The 23,072-nt window shown below is 37.8% G+C and overlaps 1 protein-coding gene across 1 annotated transcript in view; it reads left to right on the forward strand.

Moving 5' to 3' along the window:
• LOC149547989 (histone acetyltransferase HAC1-like) overlaps positions 1–23,072 on the forward strand; it is a 274,925-nt gene that overhangs the window by 9,933 nt on the left and 241,920 nt on the right. The window contains exons 2-6 of the mRNA XM_089792020.1: positions 5,938–6,010; positions 6,140–6,743; positions 6,968–8,757; positions 9,066–9,362; positions 9,461–9,739. Of these exons, the coding sequence (XP_089648146.1) occupies positions 6,263–6,743; positions 6,968–8,757; positions 9,066–9,362; positions 9,461–9,739 (2,847 nt within the window). The 5' untranslated portion in view covers positions 5,938–6,010; positions 6,140–6,262. The remainder of the gene's footprint in view (positions 1–5,937; positions 6,011–6,139; positions 6,744–6,967; positions 8,758–9,065; positions 9,363–9,460; positions 9,740–23,072) is intronic.

Below are 23,072 nucleotides of genomic sequence, written 5' to 3' on the forward strand. Positions count from 1 at the left end.
TCCCTTCTACAATTCACATCCAATGTTCTTCCTCTGTGTGATGGCATTGCATGTGACTTTGATTATTTTCCCTGGAAATAAGCAACCTATCCACTATTCCTACCTCAAAATCCTCCTGTATAAGATTCACAAATTATAATCTCCCAAATTTAGGATTGCCCGACAGTATCGTAGGTTGAGAATGACTCTAGCCTAAGAATACATCACAATACAGGGAAATGCTTAAGTCGCCCCAGGACTTGAATCTTGCATGAATCCACTTTAGCTTCAAACTCCCCCTCACAATTTCTTGATCTAGGGGATATTATATGCTTTTTTAAACTGTAAATAGCGTTTGGTAGAGGTAGATACTATGTTACCTCTTGTTTATTGTCTGTTCTACAACACATGATTTACTTGATATGGAACGCAAGCTTCTGGTGGCAACTTGCAGAATCAAAGTGGTGGATATGGTTCCAGCTTCACGCAGTAACCCAATGTTTCAACTCTTCATCCGATAGTGGTGTTTAAGTCCAACACTTGAAACTAATTTCACTCAATTAGGTTGACATTTGGTTATAGCTCAATGACAAACTCCTTTAGACTCGTCGCTGCCTATTTGCCTCCTCTTCATTAAGCTCACTATTATAGTATGACGTCATCCACTAGAGACTATGCGCTCTACGCAAGTTGGGTAAAACAAAGAAGATTTTACGACAATAGAGTATAACAATCTCATATAAATGATGAAATATTTTCGGCCCCAGTTAAATTTTTGCTACTATCATTATAAATATGCCTCTTGTGAAGCCGACCAAGCCCATGGAGAATATGTAATTGCCTAGCTTATTCTAGCAATGTTACTACATGGTTTGATACATGTCCACTAATTTCTTCGGACCCCACAAAATTATTGGTCAAGCAATTCTTGGAAAGCATAAAGATTTCAGAGTATTCAACATATAGTGAGTATAACAGCTCTTGCAAAAGATGATGTTTCTCGTTGCCAAATACCCTCAACCAATAACCATAATATAGATTAATTTTCCAAAATAATCAAATTGTATATTTTTTCCTTGTATTTCTGAAACAACTTGTTTGTAATTTTAACCTCAAACTAGACTCGATAGGGTGGCAGTGTTGATGCTCTGATACCATTGTAATATCCTAGATGGATATTTTCCACAACTTTTCTCACAATAAATAAACATAAGATGGTATTTTCAAAATATAATGTGCGCGCACGCCCCCGAGCTGTGTTACCCCTGTCTGCAGATTTTGGCTTCTCGGATAATCATGGCACGACCGATTTGGTTATTGGCTCTAGTTCTCGAGGGCCCAGGTGTCCTTCTGCCGGTGTTAAGGTCTTGGTAGATGTTGTTGATAGTCTCTTGGTCCATGTTCTTTCTGCGGTGGTGGCTAGGGAGAAGGACATTGCTACTTCCACTCCCCCAATATCTGGGCGTATTTTATCTCAGACAGGGGGGATTCTGAATGGGTCCCCATTTCCCAACTTGCAGCTGATGAAGCGATCTTGCAGGAAGCTTTGGCTTGGAAGAAGGTTGTTGGTGTGGGGGTTTTGGGGGGCATGAAAGGGCCCTCTTATGCACAAACTGTGTGTAATGGTGGCGGTTTGGGGTTTGTTATTGAGGTAACAGTTTCTAAACCCTTTCCTACTTGTAGCCCAATTTCAGTCAATTTGGAAAAGAATACAGTTTCAAAGATTGAGCAACGGATTGAGGCCCTCGAGGTGGATGCGGTTGTTTGTCGATTTAAGGGCTTTTGGTCCTCTCTCAAGGAGCTCTACACTTGGATCTCTAAACACTGGGATCCATATCTTACTAACTCTGTCCAGATCTTTCCTCTGGTTAAGGGTTTTTTTATTGCTAGATTTGATAATTCGAATGATAGGAGAACCATCTTATGTGATCATTTCTTCACATGTGAAAACCGCTTCCCTTTGATGGTTAAACCTTGGCATAAGGACTTTAACCCGACCATTGAATCCTTTTGCAAATTGCCTATTTGGGTACGACTTCCTAACCTCACTCTTCATCTCTGGCATGATTTTGTTCTTGAGGAAGGTGGTGAGGCTTTAGGTGATTTTGTAATGGTGGATTTAAAATCCTTCGATATAATGCATTCTACCTATGCTCAGATTCTTGTTGATATAGATGCTTCTAAAGGCCTTCGGGTAGAGATTAATCTCTGTAGTCTTATTGACTCTTGGACACAATCGTTAGATTATGAAGGCCTTTCGTTTAGATGCAGAAAATGCTTTAATACCAGGCATGTTGTGGCAAAGTGTGAGGCTCTAAAAATCAAAACTAAGAAACCCTCCTCATGGTGGTTGGGTGCTTTGGGGCAGCATTATATGGTGGTCAAAATGCTTGCATTTGTTGGGGAAGTCCCCTTAGATTATACTGTTGTTACTCAATGACAAGACGATGAAGCTCTCCCTTCTTTTAGTCTTTTGTTGGCAGCTGGTTCCGGTCAAATAGATCTTGTTGCTGCGGTCCCTTCTGTGGTTGGTTCGGTTAATGGAGCCTCTGGTGTTACTTCTACTCCTATTGCTGATCAGAAAAAGATTGATGCTGCTTGTTCAATCTAGCATGGTGTTGTTGAGTCTGTTGTGCCTGGAAGTGATGCAGCTTCCGTGGGAAAGATTAATGTTGCTAGCCCAATCCAAAATGTCTTTGTGAAGAGTGGACCTTGTGCTATTGGTTTTGCTATAGCTGGCCCTCTCATTAATGGTGTTGGTTCTGGCAGTTTTGCTGTTTTTGTTAGTTCTTCTTATTTGTTGGCCTGACACCCTGTGGCAGCCAATATTGAAGAGGGATGGATTATAGTTAAAGGAAAACATTCAAAGAAATTTCCCTCTCATTCTTCTCCTAATTCCCACAAGAAGGGGGTTAAGGGGAAATCTTAAAATCTGTTGTATTTTTTTTGTTGGGTGGTTTGTTTATTAAGTGTTTATCCTTTCCTTGACCACTAGTTTGTGTAGGTGGGGGTTACGTGATGTTTGGGCACCCTCTTCTCTGTTTATGTACGATTTTGTCTCTACCCCATTTTTCTTTGAAGAGTGTATTGTATGTCTTTCGGTTTGGTTTGCAGGTTGCTTTGCTTTGCACTTTCTTAGTTCTTGGGTTCTAGGGCACCTTTAAAACTTGTTTTACTTAATAAAAAATGTTTCTCACAATAAATTTTCAAAATGCAAACCGATTGCTTTATGCATTAAACTTTAGGTTTGACCGGAAAATAAACAACAAATGCTCATATAGAAAACCTTAGAAATTTCTATTCTATAATAACATTCAGTAATATAAGATCATGACCAAAAAGTCCATGTAAATTCTTCAGAGATATGTTATTGTATTAAACATCAGCAATACAAATAACAAACATCAAGTCCAATCTTAAATACAAAAATACTGTCAGATTGGAAATATAAGAAAGTGTAAGCATGAGTGAGAGACCTGGTGTGACGTCTCCACAGACAATGGGGTTACATCTACTATCGACTGAAACGAGGGTTTCCATCCTAGGCTTGGTGAAAGCTGAAGCTTTCCAAATAACTTTCCAAGAGAGACATTGAAGTCTGAATATAGACCAAGCATATCCCAAATGAACTCCTCTTTCCTCTCTTAAGGATCCATCCTGTGACTATTCAAATTCCCATTTTGTCTTTCGTCTTATTTTCCTTTTGTCACCTTTTCCCCCTTTTAATTAAAAGAGGCTTTTTAAGTAGTTTTAATTTAAATCCAAAGTCATTTTAAATTATTTTGTAAGTTGGACTTGTAATTTTCTAATGTCCCCAAAATAAGGGACATTAAATAGGAGGCCTCTGATTTGGTGCATTCCGTCAAAGCACTGAGGTATTTTTTCTTTCTTTCCTTTCTTCTCAAGTTTCTGCTGCATATTTTCATTCATTTTTCCCTTTCCTCTATACTTTTGTATTTTCTGAAGTGTAGTTTTGAATCTTCTGACCACAAACCGCCTGAAAGAGAGGATTAATGCAACCTAAAATATCTTTTTGCTTCCTCTGGACGCACAATGACTTCTGTGCAGTTCCATCTGAGTTCTCATAACTCAGAATATTAGAAGCATTTGGTGGCATAGGGGTATTAGAAGTTTGTACAAGTTTGTCTGCCCTTGCACTCTCCTTTAATTTGTCAATTCTTTTGCATTTTTGTTCTTACGAGGCGTGGGGTGGATACACTGCTCAAAAGAGCCTCTTTTTTATTAGAAGTTTACTTATATAATTCAAAATTATAGTCTTGTTTCAAATTAACAGTTTTCATTATTGTTTAATATTCTTTTCCATAGTCCTCTTCAAAAATCATTTCAATGTCACCATCCTGGGACTCATTTCCAGTGCACATTGCTGGCTGTACCACTTCAGTGGTATTAAAATTAACTTTTTGAAGGAGGTTTCATTTTGCCTTGTTTATGCTTTAGTTAGTTATAGGGACTTGTTTTGTTGTGTTGTCCTTCAGTTTCAACTTCTGCATAAAAACCTACCATTTAGACTCCTAAATATTTTAGTTTCAGTTTAAATTCAATGCTATAGAGAATTTAAGTGGAATTTAGATGTACGAGCACTCTGGAATTCATATGGGGCAATTTGGTTTTGGCCTCTTCCACTTGCAGCATTTTACCAACACGGTTAGGGAGCAGAATAGATTTCCTATATGCCAGTACTTCTTAATGCTCTTTTTTTGCATACTTCAATTTAAAGTAAAAACACAAAGATTCCCTTTTGTAATATTCTGCAGAATGAGACATTCATTCCAAGCTTTTCCCCCATATTTTTGGATATTCAATGGTACATTTAGTTTTTAGTGAGTCTATTAGAATTAATGCATATTGTGGGTTATGTTAATAGGACATGTTGAATTTAGATATTTAGGAGCTTCATTTGCCTTTTCCTTTGAGCTTTCAATTTGTGATGTGGGAAACAAATTCTTGGTCAATTGGAAACATTTTCATGTTTAGTTATGGGCAGGGCCTGTATTTGCTTGGATTGTGAGAGTTGGAAATAGAAATTATCTGGGTCTGCATTGTATTTTGAGGAATTCATATTCCAATGATGCATGGTCATTGAATGACGGCTACTAAACATCCCTTATTTATGAAATGGGCCACATTTGTATTTCAAACCAGTAGGAGAAAGAGGTGCACAAGTTCAACATATTCTGCATTTATTTGTATCTGAATAATCAGCAAATCTTCCCATATGTTGGTTGAATGCTATTTTTCAATAGAGAATATAAGGATCTTACAGTCTCTCCAAGGGTAGCATCTAGATTCAAAACAAACTGCCTACTTTATTTACAGTTTCTTAATCAAGGAACATCTGGAGGTGGTTTGGTAGTGTTCAAAGGGATCATGAACTTTCTGCCCTTTGAGAGTTAAATGTGTCAGTTAGAATTTTATAAACGGTGTTAGATAATCGCCAGTACTGAAAGAGCAAGGCTTTGCTCTGTTTAATTATTGATCTCAAATGCATTGGCTGACTGATGTTCCAAATCGTAATCCTATTTTCTAGAATGTTTTTTTTATTTGCCTACACTTCAGTACATTCAAGATGAATTTTATCATTCATTTCCATTGTCTGTTAACTTCCATGGAATTCTTTATAATTACATGTATCCTTGCAATACAAAGTACGGCATGTGATGGTAAACTGGTTCTACATTTACTGTCCCATAATAATTATCTTCAAATCTCAATTGATTCTACTGAACTTCAGTTATATGCCGTGCTTTTTAATTGTTAACGCTAGAAATTATAGAAATATCGTATTAAGCTACAATTTACAGTTGCTCAAATAAAAGAATAATCTTTTTGTCTTTTCGAATCTGAACTCATCAAATATCATAGATAGTCACAGTTGATTTGATGAATTTGTAAAATAATGAACTAACAAATTGCAAAACACTTTGGATTTTCTTGTAGTGAGAATGTTATAATGAGTTCTTATGGTGCAAATAGCTCTTGCTTGAATTGGTGTTTCTCAGCTATTCCTAAGGTTTGCATTTCTTTCTCATCAAGTATGTCTAATACGCATTGTAGTGTTGGATATGTAGTATAGTTTAGTGATGACAACCTTAACTGCTTCGGCCATATGTTTTTGACTGTAATATCTGGTGAATATCAGGAAACTTCATGCATCTGGATGCCTTAGAAGATTGATTTAACACTTAATGAAAGGATCTGCATCTGCGAATTGTATTGATGCCTTTCATTGATCAAATAGTTTCTGCTGGATACTGCAAAAGTGATGGACTTTTCAGATATCTTAAACACTGGAAACCTAAGTCCGATGTCACCAACTCCAGTTGGGGACTTCTCCTATATTTCAACTATCATCCCCAGTGCTATACCCCAAGATCCCGTTGACGGGAACAGTAAATTTCAAAATTTTAGCAGATCTAGCATAATACATGCTAATGACGAGGCTTATCTTAATTGGCAAGTGTTACATAACAAATTCCAATCGCAGCAAAAAAATGGAGTTATTTCCATGGATACTTCTTGTTGGGTGATGCCTATGAAGGCTGGTCCTATTAATGCACTTCAGGTAAAAGATAATCAAGTGAATGGAGCTCCAAATGGTCATATGCATTATCGTGGGAGTGGTCAAACATGTGATGCAATGGGCACTAAAATGGACAAGAAATCAGTATTATGTGCAAACAGAAGCATGGACGCGAGAATACAACGGCTGGGAAATGATTTGCATTTGCATGCTCCTCTGCATGGTAAAATGCCAGTTTCTATGAAGTGTTATCCCAATAACCCAGTTTCACAGTGTTAGCATTCATTTTCTTTCAACAGGCTTTCAAGGCTTTTGGTGTTTGAGCATTTCTTTTTCTTATATGTTTAACAAACATTTTTTCCACTTTTTCATTGTACAATTTCCTACAAAGTAAGCTTTTTCAAATCATGTTTTCATTATTAGTTGACAGCTATTTGATGGATGCAGCTGATATCTCCAGCAAGGGAAACTCTTATAATTCTTCATCATCTGTTGGAGCTGCAGATGGTAGGAATTCTTGTCAGAAATCTATGGGTTGGCATTCATCAAAGATTATATGTTCTCAACAAGAACATCAGAAGCAAGAACAGTTTTTTGAAAAGCAGCAGCCATATCTACAACCATATCAACAGCCCCATCAACAACCATATCAGAGAGAGAAAAAATACAGTCACAAGCAGCATCAGCAATGGTGGAAATCTTGTCAGCAGAAAAATAGCTATTCTCAACTTGGGTATCAACATCTACAAAACCATCGGCAACAATCATTATTGAATAATAATGGATTAAATCCGGCTCATACATCTAAAATGTCGTGGGGAAAACACACCAACCAAGAACTGCTACACCAAGAATATCAGACTCTTTTGCAACCACAAACTAAAGAAATGGTACAGCCAGGAAATCTATCAACAGCTATTCAATCTCAAAGGAAGCGATTGGGTCAAAATACCCAGAATAATTGGTTTCATTTACAGCACAATCAGAATTTGCAACATCTGCACCCTCCATTATCTGAGGAACAAGTGCAAATCCAATCACAAAATGTTTCTGTTGGCTTTCCTTTTAAAGCTCAGCCAAAGGATGGTCTGCAGGTCCAACAAGAATCAAAACCACAAGAGAAAAATCTATTCTTACATCAAATTCGATGCTTTGAAAAGGAGAAAGAGGTAGATAAGCATGTCATAAATACTGATCAAATGAACATGCATCAACCTTCTAGGCTACAATTGCCACCTAATGATGAGATTATTGCAACTCTAAACACTATAAACAATGAGAGCACATCAACTGGGGCTGCTGAAGTGACGGGAGAGTCCAGTGATGTTAATGAAGAACAAAAAAATGAGCTTATAGGTAATGCTACTGAATGTATGGTTGTAGAAGATAAATGCCAAACTGTAAATTTTTCATCACAAAAACTGTTGTCTGCAGAGATGATAAAGGTACCTACTCAGTGGCTTCCATTGACGACTGTTAGCCTTCAGCAAGATTCCTGTGATAATTGTTGTCCCGTCTCTTCCCCTGATTGCCAGTTCTTCCCACAAGAATGTAATAATTCATTAAATCATAATGTTATAAATAGTAATGATGACACAACATGTCATGTGGGCACCCATTCGCAATGTGTAACAGATTTTAACTTAGAAGACCAAACCAAAGACTGTGTGAATGAAGAAGAAATTCAGGAGCCACCATTAAAAAAATCAAAGCTTGAGCTTGCCTCTTCATCTGATGTAAAAAGTCATGTTGGAACTGGGCAGAAACTTGTGCCAAGTCTGAATATCAATAAAGTTCAGTTGATGTTTGAACAGAAACCTAATTGTGGAAAAGCAAATGATAGTATTCCTTCTACTCAAAAGGATGAGGTATATAAGCCTTCTAAACAAACAGGCAAAACTGCAATTACAGATATGGTTGCAAATCTACGGGAGAGCTTTCCTGAGAGGCATGCTATATACAAAAATGTTGCTGAAGCTAAAATTGCACAAGAAGAGAGGGATTGCTCACAAGCAGCATCTGAGTTTATTTCAGTTGCTTTGAGCAGAGACCCTCCCTTGCATAGGCAGGAAGAGAATGAGGTTAAGTTAAAAGCTCAAACAATGATATCTTCTCCTGATAGTTCATTTGCAATAAAATTGGGAAGGTCAAAACTCAAAGGCATTTCCCTCACAGAATTTTTCACTCCCGAGCAAATTAGGGATCATGTTGCAGGGCTGCGACGATCAATTTTTCAGGTTTGAAGTAAATTCCTATGCTGGTAGTGTGACTGACCATATTGGTTGGTGGAGAAATATGTTCAATGATTTTAAAGTTTAATTTAAACAAAAGACATATTGATGTGTATATAAAGTAGAAAGGTCATTCATACTTGAATATTCAGAAGATTCGTTTATATATGGAGTGACTAAGGATGAATTACTGCATTTTGTCATTGGAAAATCCTGGCTTTCTATCTCTAACTGAATTTGGATTGTAAATTAGACCATTTTTTAGTGGGACATTCTTGTTAGTTGTGCTGAACTTTCATGTAAATTTGTGGCAGAATAAAGGAAACACTGAATATAACCAATTCACTGAGCATCAAGTAGATGAAAATTCATGCCAGCTGTGCACTAATGGGGAGCTCAAGTTTCAACCACCTCCTATTTATTGCACATCTTGTGGTGCACGAATAAAGCGCAATGCAATGTACTATACTGCTGGTGTTGGTGTTACAAGAAACTATTTCTGCATAGCATGTTATGATAAGATTCAAGATCGTGTGATTGGCTTGGATGGGGTGACTTACCTCAAGTCAAAGCTAGACAAGAGGAAAAATAGTGAAGAAATTGAGGAAGGGGTAAGCTTGAATTCTTTTCTATAATGCAAACAGATGGTATTGCTAATTTATATTTATAAATCTGCATTTACAGTTTTTTGGTGCATGGTACATTGCAGTGGGTAAAATGTTGTAAATGCAAACTACAACAGCATCAGATATGTGCCCTTTTCAATGCTAGAAGGATTGAAAATGACCATGCAGATTACATTTGTCCAACTTGTTATATAAAAGAGATTGACAGGCGTGAACGGAAGCCTTTACTTCAAAGTGCTGTTCTTGGTGCAAGGGATCTACCTAAAACATACTTGAGTGATCACATTGAGCAAAGACTTTCTCAACGCCTAAAGCAGGAGAGAAAGGAAAGGGCAACATTAATGGGGAAGAGCTATGAAGAGGTATTAATATGCTTGCTAATTAAGTTGTATGTTAAATGCTTGCCTTTTCTGGACTTTGAACTATAATTTATGAGAGCTGATTTGATCTTAAAGCAAATTTTTTTTGATAGATTAATTTCTGTTTTTAAAAGGAAATTGAGACAGAAGGAAAGGAGTACTTGCAAATTGAAGTATTTATTTGGATTACCTAGGAAATCTGTATTGCCTGGCAATTATTGCAGAACCATCTATAATTTTCATTATTTTCTGGAAAACATTTTTTTTCTTCTGAATGGAAATAGACCAATTAAACAGTATATTAGAATTCACCAAATTATGTGCATGAATCGTGTGCAGATGCTGACTTAACCCCAATAAGTGGAAAAAAAGCATCTTGACATCTTATTTTCCTGTAAAACTTGTAATTTTTATAAAATTGTCCTTTCAATCCTTCAAATGGGCTAAGATTGTCAGTATTTTTATGAGATATAATTTGATATAGATTGAACCATTAAGAAGAGGATCTTCCACTCACTAGTTCCCTGGATGATTCCTCTACTTTTGCTCACGGCTGACAACTTTTTATCCATGGCAGCAAAAGAGGGCAATATGGGAGAGGAGTCAATCAGGCCTACTAGATATTGAAAATAGGCAATTAGTTGTCTGACCTGACTTTCTAATTGTTCTTCTTTTGTTCATCTTTATCCATCTTTTTCATAGTAGTAGATGTAGTTGTTTGCATGTTTTCTTTTGTTGTCGGTAAATTCTATATTGTGGCCGACGGGTAGAATAGTATCCGAATGGGCGTGTGACGATTGAGTCACCCCTTCGGGAAGGTATATTTACACCATCCAGAATGTACTTTGGATCATCATTGAAATCAATTATATCAAATATTGTAGTATATTCTGTATACATGCGAATAATAAAAGGAATACTTCTATGTTACATGTTCTTTTCTATTGTCTAAATGCATTAATAAATCGTTTACCCTGTACAGTAATCATTTGGCGCCATTGCTTCTAAGGCCCGGGTGCTATGAATGCCGAACACATTGAATAAAGATAGAAATAAGAATCCAGAAGATGACAGCATAAGTGTGGCACGGGAAATATTAAATCGCACATAGCAAAGTGACTGAAGGCACAGACTCCAACAACTCGCTGAAGAGTACAACAGTGGGTCACAAGAGGTGACCACGGTACCACGGGAGCACTGACGAATGGAGTGTAGTCACCAAGTCGATCAAGGGAGAGGTTGATAGAAGAAGTCCGAGAAAGGCAAAAGGTGATCGAAGGAACAAAGGAAGAATTGGCAAACTGGCATACGCCAAGGGGGAATCTGGACGAAAGGGGAAGGACCAGCATGGCTTGGAGTGTTGAAGGAACACGAGCAGGGGGGGAACTCTTCGTCTTTGAAACACTTGACGAGCAAATACAGTTTGGTCGAAACAACCAAGTACTTGAGGAAGCCTTCACGCCACTCGAGAACGTAGGTGTCCGTAATGTGGGTGTTTAGAGTGGTACGGAGTATAGAACAACGCAGGTACTGACAGCAATGCACAACAAAAGAAGAAAGGGTACTGATGGCCGGTCCAAAGGAAAAGTTATCAAAGTTCGACGGGGATGGCACGACTGACCCAATCAGACACTGCAAAACTCGCGAAACGATTTGGACAAGGAATGGAGAAAATGACCATGACGAATGGGCAAGGCAATTTCCAGCTACCTTACGAGGTGTAGCAATCGATTGGTTTTCTAGACATTGATCCGACAAAGCTAACCACATGGGAAAACATAAAGAAGGAATTTATTACAGAGTCTCAATTGCTATGAGACGACAACGAGATAGTAGTAGAAATCTACACCACAAAACAAGGAAAAAATGAAACAATCCGTGTATATGCTAGAAAACTAAAAGAATTAGTAAATAAAATGGAAAGTAAGCCAGCAGACGGGCTGAAAAAGAGATTGTACCGCCATTGTCGAACACTAAAGCATACAATCGAGTGATGGACTTAGAGAGTGAACAAAAAACAAAGAAAAAGAAGAAGAAAAGAAGATCATCTGACTCAGATGAATCCTCTTCTGAAGATAGTAGTAGTGATGAAAAGGGGAGTAACAAGGTTTGAGCCCTCCAGAAGGATATGATCAAGATGATGAAAGAGTTTAAGAATATGCAGAAAGGGAATAGCCAAACCAAAGAAATCGAACTATGGTGCACAAAATGCAAGATAGAAGGTCACACTAAGGGATCCTATTCGAAGAATCAGTTCTGTGATATCTGCCAAATTGCGGGACATTCTACAAAGGAATGCCCGTTCAATATGAAAACAAGAGGGCATCAACAAGTGCCCCTGACACAGGAAGCATCCATGTCAGGAGGGAACGAAAACACAAACAATGACGGTGCCACCTCGGCTGGGTATAGAAACAACAGAAGGGGACAAAACAACAACAACAACAATAACAATAATAACGGGGGCCGCAGTTGGATTCAGTATTATGCGAAAGATCGACCAATGGTTCAATGTCGGGCATGCAACTTGTGGGGCCACTTTGCACGAAACTGTACAACAACGAACACACCACAGTTGTTATGCAGATGGTATGGTCCTGGAGACCATGAAGATGCCAAGTGCCTGAAATCGAAATTAGGAGTGAATTTGATCAGCATCGAATTGAGAACAAATGAAGAGGAAGTCCTGGCAATTACACGTAAACAGGCAAAGCTGTACCCAGACCCGACGGAAGAAAAGAAGAGACTGGAAGAAGCACGGGTAGAAATTGAGAAGGGGATGCTGACAGAGAAATTACAAACGGAGAAGGGGGACATTGCGGGTACCTTAATGAGGAATTGCGCAGAACAGAACATCATAAGGCAGATATTACAAAACTGAAGTATCAGTAAAATTAAATGATTTGATTCTCACAATGCCCCAACTACGAACGACACAAACATGGCTTCGGCTGCTAAACTACCAGAAGAACCTAGGAAGGAGAGGGAAAGCAGAACAAGTGTAGCAGACCCAATGTTGCTAGCCCTCACATTAGGAAGGTATCCAGTGGTCGTAGAAATGGGTATATTGGGAATGATCCTCTCAGACACAATTGTGGATGGAGGTTCTAGGGTAAATGTCCCACTAGAAGATACTTAGAAGAAGTTGAGACGGTCGATGTTGTGGTCACCCACGTTCCAATTGCTAATTGCAGACCAACATGGCATTAAGCCTTTAGGGATCTTGATGGCACAACTAGTAATGATTGGAACATAGCCATTCCTGCTCGATTTTGTAGTCATCCTGTTAAAAAGAAGGGGATATGACGCCATTCTTGGACGAGGATGGCTCGTACAAGTAAAGGTTAAACATGATTGGAAGAAGAATACACTATCAATGGAGAGTAGAGGATGGAGATTCATTATTGATTTACACACACAAATGGTGGGAGAAGAAGCTGGATTGTCCAATTTAGAAGGAGAGGACAAAGTTAAGAAGCAAATGGAACCGGATGAGGAAGGAGTCCCATGGTTGGAAGGTGGATCGAAGGACGATGATTTGGATTCGGTGAATGGTCCATTTCACTGGGAAATGGAGGATTATGAACTCTTCCAAAGCTGCAACATATTAACAATAGAGGAAGAACGCACCAGAGATGGATTTCCAAAAGAATTTAGGGAAATAAAAGAAGGGAACACACAGTTGGGTGAAACACCTGCACATATATTTAATAAAGAAAATCCAATAAAATATGAAGAGGCCACGGTACAAACCATGAATCTGGGAGATGATACCGAACCAAAGAACATACTAGTGGGAGATAATTGGAATCCAGTATTAAAAACAACTGCATTTAAAATAGTATGGCCTTTTAGGAGATCAAAGCAAGTACACCATACAGATAAGCGTCAAAAGTAGTTCTGGTTGTACGGGCATGTGTGGAGGAGAGTAGAAGGGAGTACCTTCGCCATAAAATAAGGCCGTACGGCCTATCAGGAGCATAAGCAAGAAAGGATGCCGTACGACCAGGCAAAAGATGATAGGAAATCACAGGTGATCCACCGTATGGCTAGACAGGAGAAGATATTGTACATGACACACCATACAGCTCAAGAGGGGAATAAGTATCACCGTACGGGTAATAACCAGCTAATGAATTGGACTTTACGAACTCAAGGAGAACACAAGTTAATGCACTATATGGCCTTAAGGAAATCACAAAGACTATACGGCAATTTGTATGTTTAGGAAAGATTGTATCAAAATCCAGAGAGAGTTTTGACCCATGCGGAGAAGAGAAGGAACATCGTATGGCCCATTTCCGTATGGTTAAAAGCTTGTGGGAAATTAGAACACCATACGGCGACGAAAAGAAGAGAAACATCTTTTGTACGGATCAAAAAGAAGGCAACAGTGTACGGTAGCCTGTACAGCTCAGAGAGAAGAAGGTAAGCAGCGTACAGTAGCCTGTACAGCTCAAAAAGGAGGTAAGTAGCATACGGTGGTCCGTACGGCATGGGTGTTTGAGGAAGCAAGAAAAATAACCGTAGGACAGAGAGAAGTGAATGGTATGGTCTCACTTCTGTACGGCCTTGAGGAGAACAATTGTAGTAGGAAGCAGAGGAAAAGTCCAGTACGGCATCAAGGAAGCAGACATCGAATTAGTACATACTGTACGATGGAAGACAGAGGTAGAGGCTAGACGTACGGTAGTAGGAGCAAGGAAGCCGTACGTCATAGAAGGAGAATAAGGAACATCTTCAATACAGGAAAGGGAGCCATTCCATACATTAGGAACTAGAGAAAGAAGAAGAACCATACAACATAGGTATAGTTAGCTATAAAACACAGAAGTTTGAGATCACCGTATAGACTCTCTTGAAGGGAAGGAGATTGCAGTACACTAGTAGACACAGAAGAAGGGTATAGGAGGTTCTATAAAACAAAAAAAAGGACGACAAATAAAAAATGTTAACAATGAATAACGTATGATACTGAAGGGAAGGGAAAGACATAAATAGGTAGTGAAACACAAGTGGTTGGCAGAAAGAGTATGGGATCAGAAGAAAATCACAAAAATGGTGTGGTCGACCCAGCTTGGGGCGATGCTCCCTAGACCCCCAGTTAGTGTAGTTATCAGTCGTGGGAAGTGTGACCAGTTGATAAAACCTGGAGCTGTTGTTGGCATATGGTGTCTATGTCCCAAAGGTGGAGAGAGCACTGAAGCAAGCCTTTCGAGAGGGGTGCTACGCTTTGAGGCACTCAGAGTAGGTGTTGGACAAGAGGTTGTCTTGGTGGATGCATAGAGAGCTTGAGAGGAGCTGATCATCTAGTTGGAGACAGTAGAGCGACACTTGGCTCAGTGTACCCAGGAGTTGGAAGCAGAGAAGGCGGCACAAGTGGCCATCAAGGTCAACTTGGCTAAGGAGACAATATTGTGTTAGTAGAGGCTACAGATGCAATGTGTTTTGGAGACCAGTTTGGTGCAGGCACGAGAAAAATGTGAATGTGATGTGATGGAAAAAGATCTATCTTGTTATAGTTAGTCACAGTTAGTGTATTCTGTTTTGTTAATTTGTCTTAGATATTTTGTAATTGTCGTCCAAAGACAACTTTTCTTTGAGAGGGGGGGGGGGGGGGGATGATGTTGTCGGTAAATTCTATATTGTAGTCGACGAGTAGAATAGTATCTGAACGGGTGCATGACAGTTGAGTCACCCCTTTGGGAAGGTATATGTACACCATCTGGAATGGACTTTGGATCATCATTGTAATCAATCATATCAAATATTGTAGTATCTTCTGTATATATGCGAATAATAAAAGGAATACTTCTGTGTTACATGTTCATGTCTATTGTTTGAATGCATTAATAGACCGTTTACCCTATATAGTAAACATCTTTTTCTAATTCTTTCGTTTGATGCCCAAGAATAATTGTGGTAGCTTGATAATCATAAGTCTGGATAGCTCACTCTTTATTATTGTAGATTAGAGTAGCAGTTTCTGCAGTTCTTGTTCTTAGTGCATTAATGGTAATAGAAGAGATAAGATGAGATAAATTAATTAATGTCCAACCAAAGACCACAAAGAGGGTCCAAGGGGCTTCTAAACAACAAACATGAGGCCAGCCCACAGCGGGGACACCAAACGATGCCCAAGAAAAGATAACACTAACAACAGAAGCAATCAACAACAAAGAAAAAGAGAGAGAGAGGGTAGGGAAGAGGGGGTAGAGGAGAACCCACAGGGAAACCCCAAATCCCCTCTACTGGTCTGGAGCAGAAGTGAAGAATCCCAGAACAGAGGGATATGCTACAGAACCATCCATTTTAAACAATGGCACCATGGCAAAAAAAATCATCAGAATGAGAGGCCACTTCTGTTTAACTCTTTTTCACTTTGTTGTCAAGCTACACATGCACATTTAACTCCGATGCATTTCCCTATTGGGACAACTATGCTTGATTAGCTATGCTCTTTGGTGCATGGTGAGGTGAGGGCACTGGAGGAGATATGTGCTATGGTGGAGACTTTTGATGAGGTGTAGATTCCTGAAAGTGAGGAGCCTCTTGATGTGTAGGAGATTTTTGTCATATGGGTATCCTTTAAGGAGGAGTCTTTTTATAAGTAGGAGAGTTTTTTTCGAAACCTGATTGCTTCATGAAAAGATTCTTCAATAGCTGCTTCCTTTTTGAGAACAGGATCTTCTTTCTCATCATGTTTACCTTGAGGATATTCATGAGTAGAACCTTGAGAAGGTTTTTAAGGAGATATAGAATATCTCATTGTTTGAATAGGTTTTTTTTGCATGAGGAAAATATGGTTGATTATGAGAATGCCCGAGGATGGTAGCTTTAGAATTAATATCAGCTTTGGCAGTTAATTAGTATAACTTGCTTGGCCCTCTGCACCCTTGGTTTTGAATCAAAAGATTGTGTTTCTTCCTTGCCAAAAGTGCATGCTCCTCTAGAGATTGATTTTCTTATTTGAGAGTTATTCTCTTTGTAGGAGTAGCGTATGTAGATAAATGTGACAAGTTAGTTTCTTTTCTTTTGGATGTATTTTGGAAGTCTGGTCATTCTTTGGGATAATTTTTACTTTTATGATTTATCTACTCCTTTGGAGATTCATTCCAACCATTTCAAGCTCCTTGAAATCACAGTTTCAATTCCATTTTTTATTGCATTGGGTTACTATTGTTGAGCATAATTTTTTTTGTATTGTTAGAAGGGGCCAATACTTTCCCATCATCCCAAATACTTTTGGGTACTTTACCAACTTTTAATGCTTTAGTTTGAAAAGTGATCAATTCAGAATGTCGTCCTTTCTCACATTGTGTTTGTCCATGCACTCTTTGAGATCATCTTGATGCTTGCATAGGGACCTAACTATGTAATATCCGCTACTTGAGTTAGATTTGGAGACTAGCCATTAGCCCACACTTTGTGATCCCGAGGGGTTAATCAGGACTATCAAAGGGATCCTAGACGCAATTGGCCTAGGCATATTTAATTTAATGACATTTGGAGTTCATTTGCCCTTGCATTTCACTGTAAGAAGTTATGCCTTACTAAAATGACTACTTGAGTGATTTATTATTTAATGTTATAAGGTCACTATAACATTAAGCAATCATAAAACAAGAAATATATTTGGTTGCACATCCTCTTATTTGTTTTAAAAAAGAGAGAATAATGAATGGGAAGTATCATTATGCTCTTCTAGTGTGATGGGATTAAAGGGACACATTGTGATTAGGACACATTGCGATTAAAAGAAGATTAGTGTGAAGTGGTGCAGAGCACCAAGGCATTTTGTTTAGTATCTTGTTTTCTCACCTAATCATGCTAGGATGAATACATCTTGGACAAACATTCATATTTGTAATGAAAAGACCCCAACATGTAAGCCTGGATCACTATTGGCAAGTTATAAGCCAAAGTTGATGTTACTTAATTTTAACACATGTTAAAATTCAGACATGAAATTTTATTCTGCTAAAAGCACATTTCATCTGATATTTAAAAGAATATAAATGTCCTTGTATTATTCATTTATTGAATATACAATTGATATTTTACAAAATAATGAAATGCTGAAGGCAAAGTATTTCACACAAGTCGTGAATACAGTTGCTATCTTTCATATGTACTAAAAATAAGAAAAATGAAACATATGGGAGAAAAGTTAGAGATAACCAGTCACTGCCTTTCAGACTTTGACTGGTTAGATGTTCTGTAGTCGCATTGTCACCCATAGTACAGCTCTCGATCTGGTAAGCTCCTGGTTCCTCGTTCCCCTGCGAGAGAAAGAGGTGGGGTTAGATCTTACGATCTAAGCAATGACTAGTTACCTACAGCTACATTCTTGTACATGTTACATTTCTCCTATTCTGAATACATATAAAAGATGCAAAGCATAATGTCAAAGGGACGTATTATTTTGATACGAAACCTTTCATCATAATCAAGTACAGGCATTTTCAGCTCATAAGGAATAGCTGCAATTTACAAGAAGTGGTTTATGATTGTCATGAGCCCGTGCTCGAACATCATAAAATACTTTTATTTGTTATGATTACATCTATTCCATCAAAAACAAAGTCTGTGCATATGCTGAATAAACAAATAGAAACAACTCTCTAAAATAGATTGCAAGGGAATGCAGAGAGTTGCAGTAGCAGAGAAAGTTTTGACTTGTCTATGTAGCAGATACAGGAACTATTATATTTTCTAGAAAATCCAACACAACGGTTACCAGCAGATAAAGAGAAATCTCCGTCATACATACAGAAATCAGACCAACAAATATATTTTTTTTCTTTCATAAGATGGCAGCATAGAAGAGCAAAAATGGCCAGAATTTTGTTACAGCAGTATTGGTAAACAAATGATTTCCAAATTAATGGCAAAACCCTTGTTAAACAGCAGTAAGAATTGTTTCAGTTGTATAAAAAGGCAATAATCTAGAAAGGGAAATGATGGAATTAAAATATCAGATCGGTGCCAGCAGTTAACACAAAAAATTGTTTATCAAACTATACAAAGATTTGTTGCTAGAATCTTCCATAATATGCATAAAAATAATGATAACTACAGCTAGAAGTCGCACACATCAGTTTGAAACTGAGGATCCAAAGAAGTGCAGACCTGGGAACACTTTTAAAAAACAACAGTGTGGGATAATTTTATTATGCCTGAAGAGAAGGGAGTCGTTTTCTTTCTCACTGGGTTCAGACATCACCTCCAGCAGATGGAATTTGGGCATCATACCTGGTAAATGAAGAAGGAAAGACAATACTGCACCCAAAAAATCCAACAAATCCAAGAGATACATACAATACGTGCCCAAATATGGCAGTATTTCAACAGAGAAAAGAAAACGTGCCCTTCAAATGAGAGTAAAATAAAACCATGTAGACAATTTCATTGTGGTCTTTTTGACAATGAAAATATAAACTCATTAATGGCAGCATGCCCAAAGAGATGCAGAAAATCATGCTTCCAGCACTAGTTATAAGATGGCGGCACAAATATATCAGTATGAAAAACGCATTTGACATAGCGTTTTTTTATATATACTCAGCAAAAGAGAAAAGAATCAGAACAGCAAACCCTTTTGAAAACGCCCACATTTTATATACTCATGAAGACGTGTTTCCAGTTTAACACAAAAAAGGGCAAGCAGAACAAATGTTTCTCTTATAAAGCAAAACATGCTTAATCGGAATGAAAGTTTACCTAAAAAAAAAATTGGCTTGACATGATCAAATAGCAGAAAAAATCACCAAGAATGACTTCAAATATGGCGGCCTCACACAGCAAAGCATTTTCCAAGTGCCATGACAGCGAGTTTGACCCAGCAATGGTGACAAAACAGATATTTTCATGGCGTTTTTCTGGGGTTTCAAAATTCCCTTATCAGCTGCCGAGTTTCTCTATAGAGCTTTCAAATGAAGAATGAGGAGATATTGTTTTGTTTTAGGTTAATACTTTTGCATTTAACCTTTTTTGTTTTCCTTTTCAAATCCGCAAGATGTATTGGTATCACTTTTTGATACTTTGAATTTACATAAGCCTTTTTTGTTTTATGTAACATTTAAATAGTATAATAATGTATTACTTTAAATATATTATTATATTATTTAACTTTTATCAAAAGGTGGAATTTTTTAAATTTGCAAATGAAATGTAATTAATAGCAATCAATTGATAGTATTATAAATCAATTGATTGTTATTAAATTAAGCAAATTTAATTCAAATAAATCCATTTTCGGATTTAGGAGAGAAAAGGGGATTTTGAGTTAGTCTTATGATTAATAAGTCAGTGTGACATGTGTCTTTTAGACTAAGTCTTAGAGGTTATTTTTTCAAAGACTTAGTAGCTTCATTTAAGGTCAATTTAAGGTCTTTTGAGTCATTCCAGGACTGTGGGTCGATTTTTGACCTTGTCCTAGCATTTTGAGGCCATATGTTGTTTTTTTTGAGTCTTTTAAGGGCAGTTAAAGGTGAGTCATGGATTCTGTTATGACTTAATTCAGTTTTTTTAAGCAGCGAGTCATCTTTTGATAAGTTTTGACTCCCTTATTGTAGCCTTTTTTCCTGATTTCGACCAAGAATTTGCTATTTAGTTTTCTGAAACTGTGACTATTGAGAGGCAGTTCTGGAGGGGGAATAGACTATTGTGACTTTTTACTGTCCTTTGTATACTCTTTTTTTCTGAAATGTATCTCTGAAGTTGATGTTTTTTGACCTCTAAAGTTATAATACAATTGGCTGGATCTACTTTGGGACTCATTTTCGCGTGCAATACTGGTGATTTGATGTTAATTTTCTGTGTTCTATCAAGAGCCTTTAAAGTTTATGTCTCATTTTCGCACCTATATGTGTCTGTAAAACCTTTATGCATAGGTCATAAGTTGTGCATTTTAATGAAATTATATTGATTATTGTCCATATCTTTTTGATATTACTCATTAAAGCCCTCTTCTGAAACACTTTTATGCAGAAATTTTTCATCAGAGTAGTATTTTCAACTACATGTCATTTCATTGTGTTGTTAAACATCAAAATCCTTCGTTATTGTCTTTGGTGTATCACCTTTCTAGTTTAAATAGTTTTATTTTTCATGCTTTCTTCTCCCCTTTTTCTCATAAGTTCATAGCATAAGTGAAATATCATAGTATCATATAGGAACCAGCCTAGAATCCGGAGGTTCAGTCACCTGCATAGTTTACCCACAAAACTCGTGATTGTTCCCATGTTTCACCAGAATTTCTAAGTATTTAGGTGCTTATCTTGAGGGTGCAAATTCTGGTGATAACAGTTGATATTTTGGTAAATTTTGGGTCTTTTTGGTATTTTGCTTAATATAGCATAGGATTAGGTGTTTTTAGTTGTTTTTCATGTTTTGGAGTAATTTGGGACTTTTACCAAGTCCTAGAGGTTCAAAATTGATAAAATTACACTTTTTGTGCAAAATTGCAAATATTGTAGAAGTTGCTTAAAATTGCAACTTTGTTGTAAGGGGGTTGTAACTATTCAAATAATGGTTATAACCATTGGGATGGATGTAAAAGGTGTATATACCTCATTTGTGAGGTCACAAAGGGCAGATTGTACGGATAAGGAGAAATTGCAATATAGATTTTCAGTTTTGAAGCCAAATTTACTGGTTTTCTGTATTTTGTCTGTACTGTACGGATTGGCAAGCATGATCAGATGATTGGATGTGTAGAAGTTGTGTTTAACCTTCCGAATTCTTTTGGTTTCATCTCTTTGTGTTGAATATTGTTCAAGTCATCTCAATTTTTGTACGGGAAGGTTAGTATTGCAGCAGTTTTGAGTGGTTTTCAAAAATGGACCTCTAACCGTGACTCCCGTGGTTGGTTTCCAATGGCCTCTTGAGGATTGGCGGTTAGATGGGTCCTATTAGATATTCCAAGGTTTCAATGCTGGGTAAGTTGTTTTGTTATTTTTCCTGACCAGCCCTAGGTCAAGTACCTATGTGGATTTGACGTTGTGAGTGAGCAATTTGTGTTGTAACAGGAGGAGGAGATCAATTGAAGGGTTGAGAGTTTGGATTTGAGTTTGAATAAGAGAAGGAGACATTCCCGAGTAATGGGTTTGATTCCATGATGCTATTTCCCAATAGTTTCTTTGTAAACCAAGCCTAATTAGGCCTATTAGGACTGAGTTGCATTGTGAAGGAAAGGGAGTGCTGGAGTGGAGTTGAGACCTGCAGCTTTGGAATTGGATGCAACTTTTGAAAGGGTATCTAGAACCCTGATTTGTTTGTAGACTTGTTTGGGACTTTGGAAAGTTAAATCCCAAAAACCTCTTGAGGAGACCTAATAGAGTCCATTGGGTGAAGTTGGGTTTGATGCATTGTAGGGTTGTGGGAATCAAACCAGTGACATATTTTGTGTTGTGTGGACATCCTAAATCCATTTCATGCTTTGGAATCATTGGAGTAATTCATTTGTGAGATTTTCTCATTTTGGCCTAGTTGAGGGGGTTCAGACCTAAAGCCATATTTGGATGAACTTTGTTCCAAGAACATGGATGCATGAAGGAGTTGATATCTTTGTTTTCCACAACATTTGAAGGATCTGGACTTGCTATAACCTTGTGTGCCAAGTTTGGAGGTTTGACAACTTGTTGGTTTGTTGATAGAGTGGGTAAGCCCATTTTCACATTTCTGATTGTGTACTCTGCATCAATTACAAGGAGGTAGACTCACAGAGGGAGAAAGGAGTTATACACATAGATGGGGGAAGAAGAGAGAACAGTACAAGAAAAAGAAGAGTTTTTCGCCGCATTTGGAATTGAGTTTTTACCTGGCTTGGATTGTAGGGACGAAATCCCCTCTGGTCAACAATCTTGATGCCACTTATAACATGGTCTTCGAACTTGGGTGGAGTTTTGAAGCACCCAGGTTATCTGTTCTTTTCTACACTCAGATTGAAAGAAGAAATGAGAGACAGTGACAAACTAGCAATAGTCGGGGTGATGTGGATATTGCTCCAAAATGGGTTTGGTGGAGTATTGGGATATTATTGTGGGTCGAGTTTGGAATGTGTTGAAGCTACGTGAGCACCACTATTAGCATCTTCCATTTATTCCTAACTGTTATCACATAGGAAAGGGTCTAATACTTGATGTGAAGTGATTTACAATCATCACTCCATACGTGGAACATCATGCAGAGACGAGACTTACAATCATTCATAGGAGTAGCATATGTAATGAAACCTTAAATTGGTTTCCTTGGAAGTTAATAGGTTAGCGGTAAATTTGGTTTGGATGGGAGTTTACATGGTGGTGATTGCCGAACAGTTGTGGGCTGAAGG

The sequence above is a fragment of the Cupressus sempervirens genome, chromosome 7 (assembly GCF_028749045.1).
Source record: "Cupressus sempervirens isolate cs-2001-9-10 chromosome 7, ASM2874904v1, whole genome shotgun sequence".
NCBI classification, from domain to species: Eukaryota; Viridiplantae; Streptophyta; class Pinopsida; order Cupressales; family Cupressaceae; genus Cupressus; species Cupressus sempervirens.